Source organism: Peromyscus leucopus, chromosome 6 (assembly GCF_004664715.2).
Source record: "Peromyscus leucopus breed LL Stock chromosome 6, UCI_PerLeu_2.1, whole genome shotgun sequence".
NCBI lineage: Eukaryota > Metazoa > Chordata > Mammalia > Rodentia > Cricetidae > Peromyscus > Peromyscus leucopus.
The window spans coordinates 82,905,026-82,921,214 of record NC_051068.1 but is presented as its reverse complement, the minus strand read 5'-3'; the positions used below and the strand labels follow the sequence as shown (position 1 = coordinate 82,921,214).

The 16,189-nt window shown below is 45.7% G+C and overlaps 1 protein-coding gene across 2 annotated transcripts in view; it reads left to right on the top strand.

The window, feature by feature from the left end:
* Positions 1-16,189, top strand: part of Elapor1 (endosome-lysosome associated apoptosis and autophagy regulator 1) — an 87,332-nt gene that overhangs the window by 57,816 nt on the left and 13,327 nt on the right. For both annotated transcript variants that reach the window (XM_028879364.2, XM_028879365.2), the window contains exons 8-14: positions 7,269-7,357; positions 8,942-9,119; positions 9,744-9,872; positions 10,505-10,595; positions 12,248-12,353; positions 12,592-12,729; positions 14,034-14,297. In XM_028879364.2, the coding sequence (XP_028735197.1) occupies positions 7,269-7,357; positions 8,942-9,119; positions 9,744-9,872; positions 10,505-10,595; positions 12,248-12,353; positions 12,592-12,729; positions 14,034-14,297 (995 nt within the window). The remainder of the gene's footprint in view (positions 1-7,268; positions 7,358-8,941; positions 9,120-9,743; positions 9,873-10,504; positions 10,596-12,247; positions 12,354-12,591; positions 12,730-14,033; positions 14,298-16,189) is intronic.

Here is a 16,189-nt window from a genome sequence, read left to right as displayed (position 1 = left end):
CCGGCCCCTGGTGTCTCCCTGGCATTTCTTTTTTCTTTCTTCCCCGCTTTTGAGCCTAAATTCCTCCTCCTACCTACTCTCCTTTCCTGGAAGTCTCACTTATACCTCTTCCCTTGCTATTGGCTGTTCACCTTTCTATTAGACTAATCAGGTGCCTCAGGCAGGCAAGGTAAAACAGCAACACATCTTGACATAATTAAACAAATACAACACATCTTTACAAAGTTAAACAAATATAACACATCTTTGCATAGTTAAACAAATATTCTGCAACATTTCCCCCTCTTTGTCTAAACAAAAAGAAAAGTTTTAGCTTTAACATAGTAAGACTATATACAATAAGAACAATTATCAAGTAAGAATCACATTTACAATATCCAGTTTGTTTGCATTTGGCAAATTCAGAGAAAATACTCATTATCCTATCTTGGTGAGTCCAAAGTTGTGTACCTAATTTACTTGCTATCCTAACTTGTATTACCCACACAAAATTATCTTTTTAGAACTCAAAACATTTTATTAAATAAACAATTTAAGCCATTATGATTCTCAACCTTATAAACTTTATATCTCTTATGTAAGATTTTTTTTCTGAATTTGGTAACAATGAAAACTATAATTATCTCATCTTCAACTCCATCAGAGATCAGAGAAGGATATAATATTACCCGAGTATACAAGAAGTGCAGAGCAAGCAACTTCCAAAACTATAGAAATGACAGAGACATCTGGCTGCCTGGACAGTCATCCAAGCATCCTCTGCAACATTGGGGCATCTATCTTCAGCTTGCAGGTCCAGCATATCTGACATACTTTTCTGTGAAGCAGGAATTTTGAAGGACTATCCCACCCTATCTTGGCAAAGTTCAGCAATCTTTTTCCTTTGTGTCCTGCTTGGCCAATTTGTACAACACACTGACAGCAGTCAATGCAAAGAAGAATTTCTTGCCCAGATGGCTAGCTTTGCCACAGTGAAAGCAAACTCCATATGGAGGTTCTTTAATGCCCACCATCCTTTTATGAAGTAAATTGGTGCTGCCAGGAGCAGATATGTCTCACTGTCATGAAAAACCTTAGGTTATTAAACATCTTAAATGTCATATTCTGTAGGTCTCTGAAGCATCTGAAGAACACCTATCTATCTAAAACATATCTTTAAAACATACCTAACATGACTACAAGTTTGATTGTTATAGATGACTATTAACCTGCATTTCTTAATTATCCTAAACAGTTTGTAATAATAACTTTCAAGGACTAGAATTTTATATTTTTAAAAGAACTGCATAGGCACAATACCTTAAACAAGAGTAGAAATATATAGCCAGGCGGTGGTGGCGCACGCCTTTAATCCCAGCACTCGGGAGGCAGAGCCAGGCGGATCTCTGTAAGTTCAAGGCCAGCCTGGTCTACAGCGCGAGATCCAGGACAGAAACCAAAACTACACAGAGAAACCCTGTCTTGAAAAGCCAAAAAAAAAAAAAAAAAAAAAATAAGAGTAGAAATATATATACAACATAACAAAAATAACCTTAAATTTGTATCAATATACAAAAATTCATGCCAATATAAAATATTTGAGATGAATAGTTGTATTTTTATTCTATATTCCTATATCCCAACTAAATGATGAAAAACATTCATAACCCACCAAATGACCAAAAACCACCCACCCCACCTCTTGGGAAAGTGGGTGTTGTGTTCTCTTCTCTAGACTGCTTCCTGTTGTCTGGGGCAATGGCGTCCCCAGAGAACTCAGAAAATTGAGATAATGGTCAAGTCCTAGGAAAACTAAATATAACATTTGTTGTCCAGTCTCTGTGTAATGGAAAAGTTCAAGACTTATCTGAACTCCTGGCTAGAATAATCTGTGAGGCTGGATCATCTCAGTTAGCAATATTGAAGTTCAGAATGCAGAACTCTGAAGAAACTGCAATATAGGAACTCTGAGAGGCTGAATCACCTGGGCCACCCATTTTCATTGGTGTCTGGTCCCCTTGCTCTGAAAACACACAAACGTTCAAAGGTAACACACATATCTGCATTAACACAACTATGGACTGTTCACTGTACTCAAGCCAACCAAAGATGACTTTTTTGTTTTATGTTTGAACAGGTAAAACTCTATCAACTTTGTAAGTTAGTTTGGACTGTATAACCACACCTCCATTTATTTACTTATTTATTTTGGTTTTTCGAGACAGGGTTTATCTATGTAGCTTTGGAGCCTGTCCTAGAACTCACTTTGGAGACCAGGCTGGCCTCGAACTCACAGAGATCCGCCTGCCTCTGCCTCCCGAGTGCTGGGATTAAAGGTGTGCGCCACCACCACCCAGCCCCAAACCTTCATTTATGCCATATGAAAGGATGGCATATAATAATAAATCATGAGGACTCTGTAACCAACAAGATCTATCATGTATCATCCAATCTCAGAGCTATTCCCATGTCAAGATATCAGCATATACGTTACCTGTCTGTAAATGGAGGCAGAGTCTTTCTGTCCTGACACCCTGCAGCTGCTTCCCAAATTACCACGCAGAGGCTTATCTTAATTATAAACATTTGGTTGATGGCTCAGGCTTATTACCAACTAGCTCTTACATTTAAATTAGCCCATATCTATTAATCTATTTATTGCCGTGTGGCTCGTGGCTCACCGGTTCTCTGTCATCTTGCTTCTTGGGCAGTCAGCTCATATCTGTCTTGACTCTGTCCCTCTTCCTCTGAGTCCTTAGTTTGAGTCTCCTGCCTGACCTTGTCCTGCCTTGCCATAGGCCAAAACAGCTTTATTTTCAACCAATGAGAGCAATACATATTTACAGTATACTGAAGGATCATCCCATAGTACTTGTCTTATAGTTTTTCTAGGTTTATTTCTTTATGTCTGTAGCCAAGATTTTCAGGGGCCTCCCCCAATCAAATCTGACCTCTATTAATTTTGAAGGAATCCACAGTCTTTTGTTTCCTGTGGACACAAAAGCATAAGCTCTCTCCCAAGGCAATACATTTTCTGAATTCCACTTTAATGTTAAGACATCCCCTAAAGTACCTGGGCTGGTTTAATTCAATAGTTCCTTTTACAATACCATGTCTCTCTGTAGCTGCCATTCACTCATCAGCATTCAAAAATTCAAAGTCAACAAAACACCATACAGGTTCCAGATTCCCTGTGTATTTTCTATCTTTACATGGTTTATTCTTTTTTATATTACTTTATTCTTTCCTTAAAGACTTTACTTAATTATTTTTAAGCTATTTATTTGTTCCTATGACAGTCTATACCCATTTTCTTTTCCTTTTTAAGCACCTATGCACACAGTAACCTTTTAAAATGTTTTTTTTTTTTCAGTCTGAACCTGTTTTACTGTGCACCTGTAAACGTTCTCTGACCCCGTGAGCCAATCCTTAAACTGTTAAGCAGCAGCTAAACCCTCCACCGAGGCTTTGGTGGTTGGCTCCACCCCCTCCTCAGGTTTTTGAGTGCTGAGCCTGAAAGCCACTGGGAGCCGAGCTTAACAAGAGCTGCATTTAACTGCCCCAGCTCTGGGAAGTCAATACCTGCACTGCAGCAAGCATTTTTACTTAGCTTCCTGGCTACTCAAGTGCTCTGCTGAACAGCAGTGTCTCTTAAAGGAGCTGCATCTGTTTTTGTTTTTCTCTCTTTCTCAGCTTTCTCAGGCCCTTTGTGGAAATTTGGACCCCAGGCTGGGCACCATCCTGGAATGGTTCTTAAATAAAAAGAATGTGCAAGCTTGCAGGCCATAATGGTGACGGCCATTTCTTTTCTTTTTTTATAAAAATATATATATCTTTATTGTTTATTTATATGTATGTGTGTGTATCTTTGTGGATGTATCTGCACCTACATGTAGGTTCCCAGCGAGGCCAGACGAGAACAGCACTTCCTCTGTAGCTGGACTTGAAGGCAGTCATGCACTGCCCGATGTGGGCGGAATGGAACTCTAGTCCCTGAAAGAACAGCAAGTGCTCTAATGGCTGAGCCATCTCTCCAGCCCCGATAATTGCCATTCTGAGAGTATCTGCATACAGCAGGCCAGGCATGGGCTGGCTCTAGCAATGTAGACACTATTTCTCCTGCGCCTTGGATGAGAGAGCTGAGAGAGGTTAAGTAATTTGCCTAGCGTGACACAGCTACTAAGTAATGAATCAGGACCCAAACCTGGATCTGCCCAGCTGCAATCTCATTTGATGACATCACGGCTGCCGATCAAGTACCATATGGAAGGAGAGCTCGCCTCACCCTTATTAAATGCTCATCCGCCGAGGACACAGCACTCACATTAGCAGTGGATGCAGCAGTTAGGAGCAGTGTAATGGGGAATCCCACCAAGCAGCGTGTTTTTGTTTGTTTCCCCCCGCCTCATGTGTGTGTATACACACGTCTGTGTTCATATATGTGCGGGCACATGTGCGTTAACACACGTGGGGGCCCAAGGTTTGACACTGGGAGTCTTCCTCCACTGCTTTCTGCCTAGTTCATGGAGACAGGGTATCTCAATCGAACCCAGAGAGCATTGATTCAGTTAGTCTAACTAGCTAGATTGCTCTGGGGATCGTCTCTACCTGCCTTCTGAGTGCTAGAATTGCAGGTGAGTCCTCACACCTACCTGGCATTTAGCATAGGTTCTGGGGACCAGACCTCCAGTCCTGACATTTACCCTTTAACCTGTCCTTGGTGTTTTTTGCTCTGTAGAAAGAAAATCGTAAGAGAAATTTTAAATTTGCATGAATTACAGATATTTTTCTGGGTAAAAGAAACAGCTTTGTTTTCTCTTTAGAAAAAAATTTCATACAGTATTTTTTGATCATATTTTTTTTCTCTTTCCAATCTTTTTTTTTTTCTTAAAATTTTTAAAAAGGAATTAGTTTGACTTTTGAGACATTTGTAGCCCTAGCTACCCTGGAACTCACTATGTAGACCAGGCTGGCCTGGAACTCACAGAGATTGGTCTGCCTCTGCCTCCTGATTGCTGGGATTAAAGGCCTGCAACACCCTGCCCGGCTCAGCTTCTAAAAAGGTTTTTTATCTTGGGTGTGGTGGCATACACTTGTTTTCCTAGCACCCGAGGCATCAAGATTGGGAGTTCCAAGTCAGAATGGACTATGGTTTGGAACCCTGTCTCTAAAATCAAAACAAAATGAAAACATGAAATCCATTGCTTTAAGGAGGATTCATTGGAATAGTTCTTATGTAAGAGATTCATGGTATTGTGTCATTATAAGGGGACCACAAAGAGCCCAATAAAATGGTAAGGATATGAGGTTCAGTGGTAAAATATGCATGACCCTGGGTTCAAACCCCAGTACCCCCAGAGTAGGATAAATCTGATAGCGTTTCTCAGCAGGCTAAGGCAAAAGTCAGAGCTAGGATGACAAGGCTGAGGGAAGTCAGGCGCCTTCATCTTGAGGCCATGGAAATTCCAACTTTGTTTGTGTTGGGTGGGTGGTCTTGTGGAGAAGGGGGTGTCATAGTAGGTCTTCTTCATGCTGGTCATATGCTAAGAGAATGTTCAGACAAGGTCTTAGGATAGGACATGGAGGGATGGCTCAGTGGTTAAGAGCACTGACTGCTCTTCCAGAGGATCCAGGTTTGATTCCCAGCACTCACATGGTGGGTGACTCACTACCATCTGTAACTCCAGTTCTAGAGGATCCCACACCCTCTTCTGGCCTCCTTGGGCACCAGGCACACATGTGGTGTACAGGCATACATGCAGGCAGGACAAACACCCTTACACAGATACATAAAAATAGTTTTTAGAAAACTGTAGCTGGAGTTTTCTCTCCGGGTCCCGCCAATCCCCGGCAGTCTGACAGCCCACTTATAAAATAAGCACACAGACTCTTATATTATTTAAACTGTTTGGCTTAATGGCTCAGGCTTCTTGCTAGCTGTTCTTATATCTTAAATTAACCCATTTCTATAAATCTATACCTTGCCACGTGGCTTGTGGCTTACATCTCACTTTTCATGGCAGCGGCTGGCAGTGTCTCTCCTCCTCAGCCTTCCACTTCCCAGAATTCTCCTCTCTCCTTGTCCCGCCTATACTTCCTGCCTGGCTACTGGCCAATCAGTGTTTTATTTATTAATCAATCAGAGCAACACATTTAACATACAGAACATCCCACAGCAGAAAACTATACTTTTTATACTTTTATACTGAAATATAAAAGGCCTAGCTAAGCAGCCTGGTCTACAAAGAGTTCCAGAACATCCAGGGCTGTTACACAGAGAAACCCTGTTCGAAAAATCAAAAAAAAGTTCTTGCCTATGCCTATATCCTGAAATGTTTCTTCTAATGTCTTCCTAAATGGCTCCACCTGGAGATCAACATGTTAAAGAAACAAGTCAGACACAGAGAGGGGAACAGCATATTTTTCTCATTTTGTAGGTACTAGAATTCTTTATAGATACAGAAATCCATTTACACACACATACATGGCATGAAAGCATAAGACCAGGGGAAGGGAGGAAGTAAATAGGAGACGAAAAGGGAAGGGGAAGAATAGAGTAAACAGGACAGGGTCTGAATACAGTGAAACCGCATGATACACCTAAATGTGTCCTCGTGAAGCCTGGCACTATGTACAGTGAATACACACCAGTGAAAAAAATTGAGTGGCATTTACGTAAAGATTTAAAGTTTCCGTCTTTATATCTAGGCTTTCTTTGTCCACTATTATTCCCAAATTCGATCAAATGGTTTTCATTGTCTTAGCATTTTTCTTTTTATTTTGTTTTGTAAATTTTTTAAAAGATGTTTACATACCTCCCTCTTGGCAAAAAAAAAAATGTATGTATAAAGCAAGCTGCCATTCCATAGACTCTTTAAGATGCAAAGTCATAATAATGTTTCAATGTCCTCAAATGATTAAAAAAATGTTAAAACGTGAAAAAAAAAAAAAAAAAAGGCCTAGCTAAGCAAGGTGGCTCACACCTGTAACCCTAGCCCTCCAAGACACTGCAGCAGAAAAATTGCTTCAAGTTTTTTTGAGGCCAGCCTAGACTTCATGGTGAGTTTTAGGTCAGCTTGTCCAAAAAGAAGGGGAGGAGGAGGAGGAGGAGGAGGAGGAGGAAGAGGAGGAGGAAAAGGCAAACAAATAAAAACAGAAAGCAAATACCTTCTGGAAGTTTGTGTGGTGACACACCCCTGGGCTGGGGAGTTACTGGTCACTGGCCAGTGACAACAAGCCCTGCTCTCTTATGTGACTTGAAATATTTTTTTCTCACTTTGGTCATTTAGAAAAAGGATCTTCCACCTGCAAAGTGCGCCCACCCTGCACGGACAAGGATTATTTCTATACCCACACAGCCTGTGATGCTAACGGAGAGGTGGGTAGCCCGCTGGAGCCCCTGTTCCCCGTTCCTTGGACTTGACCAGTGTTCAAGCTCCATTGGTCATTGAAACTGATATTGGAGAACCGCCCCACCCCCCAAACCTGTGTGATGAACCCAGGCTAGGGAGGGGCCAGAGGACCTGGCTTCATTCATGCTCTGGTCAGACTCTCCTTTTGCCTGTGTGTATCACTCAGTATTGACACGTGCTCTTTTCCAAACCCTCTCCGTTTTCGTTTGCTTGGTTTCTCCCATCCGCTTACCCCCTGGGCCGCACCTGCCCATCCACATCTGCTGCTTTCCACAGAGATCACTCAGTCTCATGCGCTGGCTGTTTCAGGTGAGAGGAGCGGGAACCTCTTCCTACTTCCAGCTCCCTGGAGAACGGCCTGACTGGTTTTAGTGCCCACTGTTTCTCCCGGCCCGCACCCACACTAGACCTTCCCCTCAGGAAAAGCCTTTCCTTGTAGTCTGGTTGTCCTTGGGCTGACAAGCCATGCTTGTGTGAACTGATGTGTCAGGCCGGGGACCAGAGATGACCGAGCTGCATTCCCACTCCGCTCACAGAGCTCACAGGGCCGCGGGAGGCTGCTGGCAGTGGTGGCGCACGCCTTTAATCCAGCACCTGGTCTACAGAGCCAGTTCCAGGACGGCCAGGGCTACACAGAGAAACCCTGTCTCGGGGGAAAAAGAAAGAAAGAAAGAAAGGAAGGAAGGAAGGAAGGAAGGAAGGAAGGAAGGAAGGAAGGAAGGAAGGAAGAAAAAGAAAAAGAAAAACAAAACAAAAACAACAAACAGGAGAAAGGGAGCCCCACTCCCATAAGGCAGTGGTGATGTGCAGGGCCTGAGAGAATCCTAAAAAACAGAACAGGCCTGAGCAGCCAGAGAAAGCCTTTCTGAAAATGCTGTTCAACGGTCAACAAATATTGAAGAGGGAGAGGGGGAGTTTTTGTTTTGATTTTTTTTTTTTTTTTTTTGAAACATAGTCTCACTATGTAGACAGTGCTGGCCTAGAACTCACAAAGATCCTCCTGACTCTGCCTGGGATTAAAGGTATGCATTACCATGCTCAGCTAATAAAAAGATTTTTTTTTTGACAAGAGTCTATAAATCTTTTCTGAAGACAACTGGTCACTATCTCCTCTATCATAGGCCCCTCGTTAGACACACCTTTCCTCCTCTGTTCAACATTTATTTGGCAGACAGTCGCTGGGTACAAACATGTGACCAGAACAGACTTCTCTACTATTTCTGGAGTTGTTGGGTTTTTTTTTTTTTTTTTTTTTTCGAGACAGGATTTCTTTGTGTAGCTTTGCCCCTTTCCTGGAACTCACTTGGTAGCCCAGGCTGGCCTCGAACTCACAGAGATCCACCTGCCTCTGCCTCCCAAGTGCTGGGATTAAAGGCGTGGGCCGCCACCGTTGTTTATTATGTATACGGCATGTATGCCTGCAGGCCAGAAGAGGGCTTATTTCTGGAGTTCTTATCTTTGCCCAAATCTCCAGTATCCCCCAATGCTCTTGTTCTGGTCATAGGCTAAATATTATGCAATGCTGAATCTGGCTTAATCCATTTTTGCAGACACAGCTCATGTACAAATGGGCCATGCCAAAAATCTGTGGTGAGGACCTGGAGGGAGCAGTGAAGCTGCCCGCCTCTGGGGTGAAGACCCGATGCCCACCCTGCAACCCAGGCTTCTTCAAAACCAACAACAGCACCTGCGAGCCCTGTCCCTACGGCTTCTACTCCAATGGCTCTGGTAACCGTCGCGTCGCTCTTACATCCCCGCCATCCTGATATCGGCTGCTGGGTGGGCCGTGCGAACGAATGCCCAGAGGAGCTGGCCGGATGCGCTCTGCCTGCCCTCCGAGGGCAGTGGAGGGCAGGCCAGTTCTGAGGACCAGGTTTAGGGGTCTGTAGGTCAGGGTCAGATTTAACGCCTGCTCCTCCTCCTCCTGCCTCACTCCGCGTCTGCAAACGTGACTCAGTCTTCGCCACAGAGACGTCCAGCATGTGACAAAGATGCTAACTAGAAAGTCCATGGGTTAAGGGGACCAAGTGGACAGAATCGCAACCTATAAGATACGCTGCAGAAAGGAGTCGGGGGGGGGGGGCGCGGGGGCGGAGGCGGGGCGGGCGTGTACCTGCTAGAACAAACGCATTTGATGACAACGTGGGGGACCGAGGGAAGTACCCAAATGAACGTTTGATAAGAAAGGGCAGTTGGAGCACTGGTCAGTGTCTGATCTGAAGGTGTTGTTTTGGGTCCCTCTGACCTGTCTTTTAGCCGCCCACCAGGTGGCTGCCGCCTGTCTGTCTGGCAGCGGTTTCAGATGCCGACTGCCGGGTTCCTCCTGGGTGACGGGTCCTCTGCTCTTCCTAGATTGTGCCCACTGCCCAGCAGGAACGGAGCCTGCAGTGGGATTTGAGTACAAATGGTGGAACACGCTGCCCTCCAACATGGAGACGACTGTTCTCAGTGGAATCAACTTCGAGTACAAAGGCCTGACAGGTGACCGACACCTCCCTCCACCCCACGCTGTCACTCTTCCTACTCCCACGGGGAGCCATCCATCCCCTGGAAAGTCCCACTCCTCCCAGCAGACAGGCTACCATCGCTTGGTTTCAGAGACTTGGGGCGAGGAGAAACATGGGCAAGCCGGTCGTGGTGGTTCAGGCCCGTAATCTCAGCACTCAGGAGGCCGAGGCAGGAGCTTTACTGCAAACATGAGGCAGTAGTGAGTCCCAGGCTGGTCTCTGTGTGACATCCTTCTCGAAACAACAACAATATTAAAAAATAAAACAAAGGAGGCTGAGGCAGAAGTATTGCCACGAGTCCTGGACAGCCCAGGCTGCAGAGTGAGGTCTTGTCTAGAGAGAAGAAAGAAAGGGGGGGGGGGGAGAAAGAGAGAAAGGGAGGAAGGTAGATAAGAAGAAAGGAAGACAGTACGTCAGTTAGGCGCTGGATAAGCACCGGGTCTGGATACCTTGAAGGACAGTGGTATTATCCCCTGAGTGTCACCCGATACACATTTGCCCCCGGGTCTGGATACCTTGAAGGACAGTGGTATTATCCCCTGAGTGTCACCCGATACACATTTGCCCCCGGCCTGAGGGCACTGACCCTTCCCTCTCCTTTTCCAGGCTGGGAGGTGGCTGGTGACCACATTTACACAGCTGTTGGCGCCTCAGACAACGACTTCATGATTCTCACTCTAGTTGTGCCAGGATTTAGGTGAGGAATACAAAGCCGGCGAAGCCGGAGCCAGCCTGGCCTCCTCCAAATCCCACGGACTTGAATGTGACATGGAGAGGGCTCCAGACTTGAGCTTTGTTTCACTTAGGAATCGGTCCAGAACAGAGCACACCATGGCCATGTTAACTGTACATTAGCACGTGTTCTTAGTTAGTTTTCATTTATTTTTGTTTTGTATGTGTATGAAGTGTTTGCCTCCATGTATGTATATGCCCCATGAGAGGCCAGAAGAAGACACTGGATTCTCTAGAGCTGAAGTTACAGGCAACTGCAAGCCACCATGTAGGTGCTCAGAATCAAACCCCTGTCCTCTGCAAGAGCGGCCAGTGCCCCAAATCACTGAGCAGTTTCTGCAGAGAACCCTGCCCCCCATGGTTAATTTTGAATGTCAGTTTGAGATTTGGAATCACCTAGGAGACATATCTCTAGGTATGTCGGGAAGGGCATTTCCAGAGAGGTCTAACTAAGGAGGAAGATCTATCTATGTGGGTCAAGGTCCTAGACTGACTAAAGAGGAGAAAATGAATGGAGTGTTGGCATGTGTCTCGCTGCCTCCCAACTGTGAATGCACCAGCCACTTCATGCTCCCGCTTCCATACTTACCCTTTATCCCTGTGGACTTCATCCCCTGAAACCATGAGGCAGGATAGACTCTCCCCCGCTGAAGCTGCTCCTTGCTGAGTGTTTTATCACAGCAGTGAGAAAAAACGAACACACTGCCTGTGCTGTACTGGCCTACCCCCTTCTCTCACTGACTGACTGCTGGAATCCTTTCTCCTCGCAACAGCAGAGAGAGTTTTAGAGACTGAAAAATAACACCACAGCAGGGTTGGAGAGATGGCTCAGAGGCTAAAAGCACTGGCTGCTCTTCCAGAGGTCCTGAGCTCAAATCTCAGCAACCACATGGTAGCTCACAACCATCTGCAGTGAGATCTGATGCCCACTTCTGGTGTGCAGGCATACATACAGATAGTATGTACTCTTACACATAAAATAAATCTTTAAAAAGATTTAAAAGAAAAAATAAGGCCACAGTACCATTTGCAGTTCATTTTTTATGCAATATTTACTAGATTCATTGGTGTATGAATGTTTTGCATACACACACACACACACACACACACACACACACACACACACTTGTATATACCCATGGATTTGATCCCCTGGAACTGGGGCTATGTATGGTTGATCCCTTGGAACTGGGGCTATGCATGGTTGTGAGCCACCATATTGGTGCTGGGAATTGAACCTGGGCCCTCTGCAAAATCAACAAGTGCTCTAAACCACTGGGTCATCTCTCCAGCTCATATACAGTTCATTTTTACTTGAGGCAAGAAGATTGAGTAGGATTGTTCTTACTGAATTTTTTTAAAGTATGTTCACACCCCGTATACTGTTGGATAGCGATACTATAATGAGAGATAAAGATAATTATCACTTGCATTTATTAGCCAAGGGAGCTACACATTGGGCCAGGTCAAGGTCATATATCTTGGGTGACATAATTGGACTTGGTTCCCACTGTTTCCAACCAACTCCCAGACCCTCGGCCTGACCCTTTCTGCTGTCTAGACTCTTTAATTAGCACTGCTTGGCCTCTGCGATGACTTTTAGTTTCTGTCCCACAGACCTCCACAGTCAGTGATGGCAGACACAGAGAACAAAGAGGTGGCCAGGATCACATTCGTCTTCGAGACCATCTGTTCTGTGAACTGTGAGCTCTACTTCATGGTGGTATGTTTCTTCTCTGAGCCAGCTGGGGGCTTCCAGGGGGAGGTTGGCCCAGCTTGCCCTAGCAGTAAAGCATTGTAAAGGACAACCATTATGGGGATTCCACAGGGCAAGAGCCCAGAGTGACTACCAGGGACCCCATAGTACTCAGGACAGGTCTGGCGGGTGTGACGACAGTCCACAGCATAGTGCTGGCTTCATTAGCCATCACGCCTTCCTCACTTGTCTATCCTGGGCTCAGGGCATGAATTCTAGGACCAATACTCCTGTGGAGACGTGGAAAGGCACCAAAGGCAAACAGTCCTATACCTACACCATCGAGGAGAACGCTACCGTGAGCTTCACGTGGGCCTTCCAGAGGACCACTCTTCATGAAACCGTGAGTCCCTCTCCATCCCAGGTGCAGTCTGTGAGACAGGAGGAATCCTGGCAAGAGCTCAGGCATGCTTCTGAGTGCATAATCTTCAGGAGCCAAGCAGAATGCTTAGTGTAGACTTCTCTAAATGATTTCCAGGGAAGATCACATTGCATACCTTCAATCATCTGTCCCTCCTTGAGTCTCCACCGTGGGTGAAGCCAGATCTGTGGCTATTTTTAAGACGCATCACTCTGACTTTCCTTCATTTTTGAGACAGGGTCTTAGTATGTAACCCAGGCTGACCTGGAACTTGTGACCCACAGCCTTATCCTTCCCAGAGCTCGATTACAAACCTGGCTTTATTTTCTTAACTCAAAATAAAACAGATTTATTGCAGAAAACATAATTGATCTGAGCTATAAAGTGGACCCTGTCAAAAGAAACAAAATCACCCATTACCCTGTTACCCAGAGATAGCCCAGTCTTAGAGTGTGTGCGTTCTCTGTCTCTCCCCATCCCTCGTGCTTAAGTGTGCTCTTGCTCTCGATCCGACCCCCCACTCTCTGTCGTTTTTAAGAGTCGGATCTTACAGTGTAGCCTAGACTGGTTGCCTTCCTCCTTGAGATCCTCCCGCCTCCGCCTCCTGAGGGTTGGGATTATAGGGTTGTGCTACCACACCCAGCCCTGGTCTTTCTTTCTCTTAAAATACGTGGATTTTCCCCCCCTTTTACAAAGAAAATCCCACCTCTGCTTCCCCCTGCCCCCATATATTAGAATTGTCTATAAATTCCCCTGGTGCATGGCATTTTCCCCTGGAACTTGAAATGGGTTAGTTCTGTTGTTAATGATACATTAAAAGCCATTGTCTTTTAAAAGTTAAACTCACAGTTTATTTTTAGTATTATTAATTTTAATTAACATACAAAGGATCACCACTAAATAAAGTGAGAAAGATGCTGCCCGGGTTCTTCCTAGGCATCACGGGGTAAGCTGGGGCTGGGACGTGGCTCAGTCAGGAAAAGCTCTTGCCATAGGAGCCTGAAGATCCGTGTTGGGTCTCTAGCACCCATGTAAAAACCAGGACACGAGACAGCTCAGTGAGAGACCCTGTCTCAAAAAAATAAGGTGGGGAGTGATAAAAAGAAAGTCTGGTGTCTTTCTGGCTTCCACATGCGTGCTCACATTATGTGCATGTACATCCACATGCACCCATATACACCTACACACAAGTAAATAAAGTCAAAATAAAAACAAGTTCCTGCTATTTCTGCGGTTGCTGCTGTCTCAGGCCTCTCCTTTCTCTGCTTTTGCTTCCTCGTCTCCAGGGCAGAAAGTACACTAATGATGTTGCCAAGATCTACTCCATCAATGTCACCAACGTCATGGGCGGTGTGGCCTCCTACTGCCGTCCCTGTGCCCTAGAAGCCTCTGATTTGGGCTCCTCCTGCACCTCTTGCCCTGCTGGCCATTACATTGACCGAGATTCTGGAACCTGCCACCTCTGCCCCCCTAACACCATCCTGAAAGCTCACCAGCCTTATGGTGCACAGGCCTGTGTGGCCTGTGGCCCAGGGACCAAGAACAACAAGGTGACAGCAGTCTGCCACACATGGTGACCTTTGCCCTCTGCTTGGGTGGGTGCTGGGTTCTGGATGGGATTTTTTTTGGTTTTTCGAGACAGGGTAGCCCAGGCTGGCCTCGAACTCACAGAGATCCGCCTGGCTCTGCCTCCCGAGTGCTGGGATTAAAGGCATGCGCCACCACCGCCCGGCCTGGATGGGATTCTTAAGGGGTTGATACCCACATGCTCCCCCTAGCAACACCCACCCCATCCCATGCTCAGGTTGTTGTGAAGGACACCAACCAGGTGTGACTGTGGGTGGTGAGTTCTTAGCAGGAGGTCTTGTCTTCCCTCTGTAGTAGACAAGTCTCATCTTCATCTGGTGGAGATTAGTGACCTTGGCGTCCAGAGGGTTATTTGGCATCTGCGCATAGACCTGACGGGAAGAAATCATGGGGTCTGTGGCTCAAATTCAGCCTAGTCCAATCCAGCCTGTAATCACGGGAATCTGCCCCCTCTCTTTTGGGAATGTGAGTCAACCTTTGCCAGGACGTACATATTGACATGGTTGACCACCACCAGGGGCTTCTCAGACAAATGGACAGAAAGATCTAGTGTGGAAAAAAATCAGTGCTACTGCCCTGTGAAGTTTCACATCCAAGAACATACCCGTATGGTCCAGGCACGGTGGCACATATCTGTAATCCCAGAACTTGCGGGGTAGAAGAAAGAGTCAGGAGCTCAGGGTTATTCTTATCTACACAGCAAGTTGGAGGCCAGCATAGAACTCATGAGACCCAAGCTCATTAACCAAAACTTAAAACAAGACAAAACCCCAAACAAAGCATATATGAATAAAGGGTCTTAGATACGCATTAGCACTTACAATCAATTTGTATTTTACTGATCAATGCCAGATAAACACCTATGAGACTTTATTCATTTATTTAAATTTATTTATGTATTTATGAGACCAGGTCCCGTGTAGTACAGATTGACTTTAAACGTTATGTAGTCCTGAGGGTGACCTCAAATCCCAGAGCCTCCTGCTCCGTTTATCTGCAAAATATGTACAATTATTACACAGACCCCTGACAATCTTTTAGGGGTACCTGGGACATTCTCCACAGCCTTCTTCCCCCTGGAGCTCCCTCTGCTGTTGTGGGAAGGAATGGCAATGTGTCAGGCTGCCTCTCCCGGGGGCCCTAACACACAAGAAACAGGAAGCAAAGCCTCTTCCACAGCTCAGTTTCCTACAGAGAACCCCACAAAGAGTGTGTTTTAAATGGCCATGTGTGTGCTGCACACGAGGGGACAAGTGGAAGTCTCTTGCTTGCCACTCTGGAACCCTTATTTCAGTCTTCTGCTTGAAAGAAAGGCTTGGCCAAAGAGCTCTTGCCCAGTCTGCACACGGCTCTAGGTCTGATTCCTAGCAGTACTCAAAACAAAACCAGACAGAGATTCTCCAGTGAATGCTGGCATCTGGGAACCTCAGAGTTCTGCACTGGAAAATATGTGCCACAGTAAATCAAAGACTTTGAGACCAGGGGACGTTTAATGGACACGAATGAAAATTGTGTCGGACGTATGAGAACAGGGATCCTTGGCCACGATAACTAATACAAGAGTGGCGTCAGTGCAAGGTTGAGTGGACAGTTGCCAGGCAGACGTCCTTGTCAAAATCCTTTGTGTAGATATAGGGACGTCCTTGTAAGAGTCTGCACACTGGTGGCTCTGTCAGCATCTTTCATGATAGCCGCCATGGGCGACTGTGTACAAACCCTCCTTGAGACATGTTCCTCCTCTGTGTGTCCACAACTGAATGGCAAGGGAGAGCCTATCAGTGTCTGTCTCACTTCTTTCAATGTCCACCTCGGCCCTTTCGTCGTCCTCTTCCATCCCATTCGGTCTGGAGCAGGT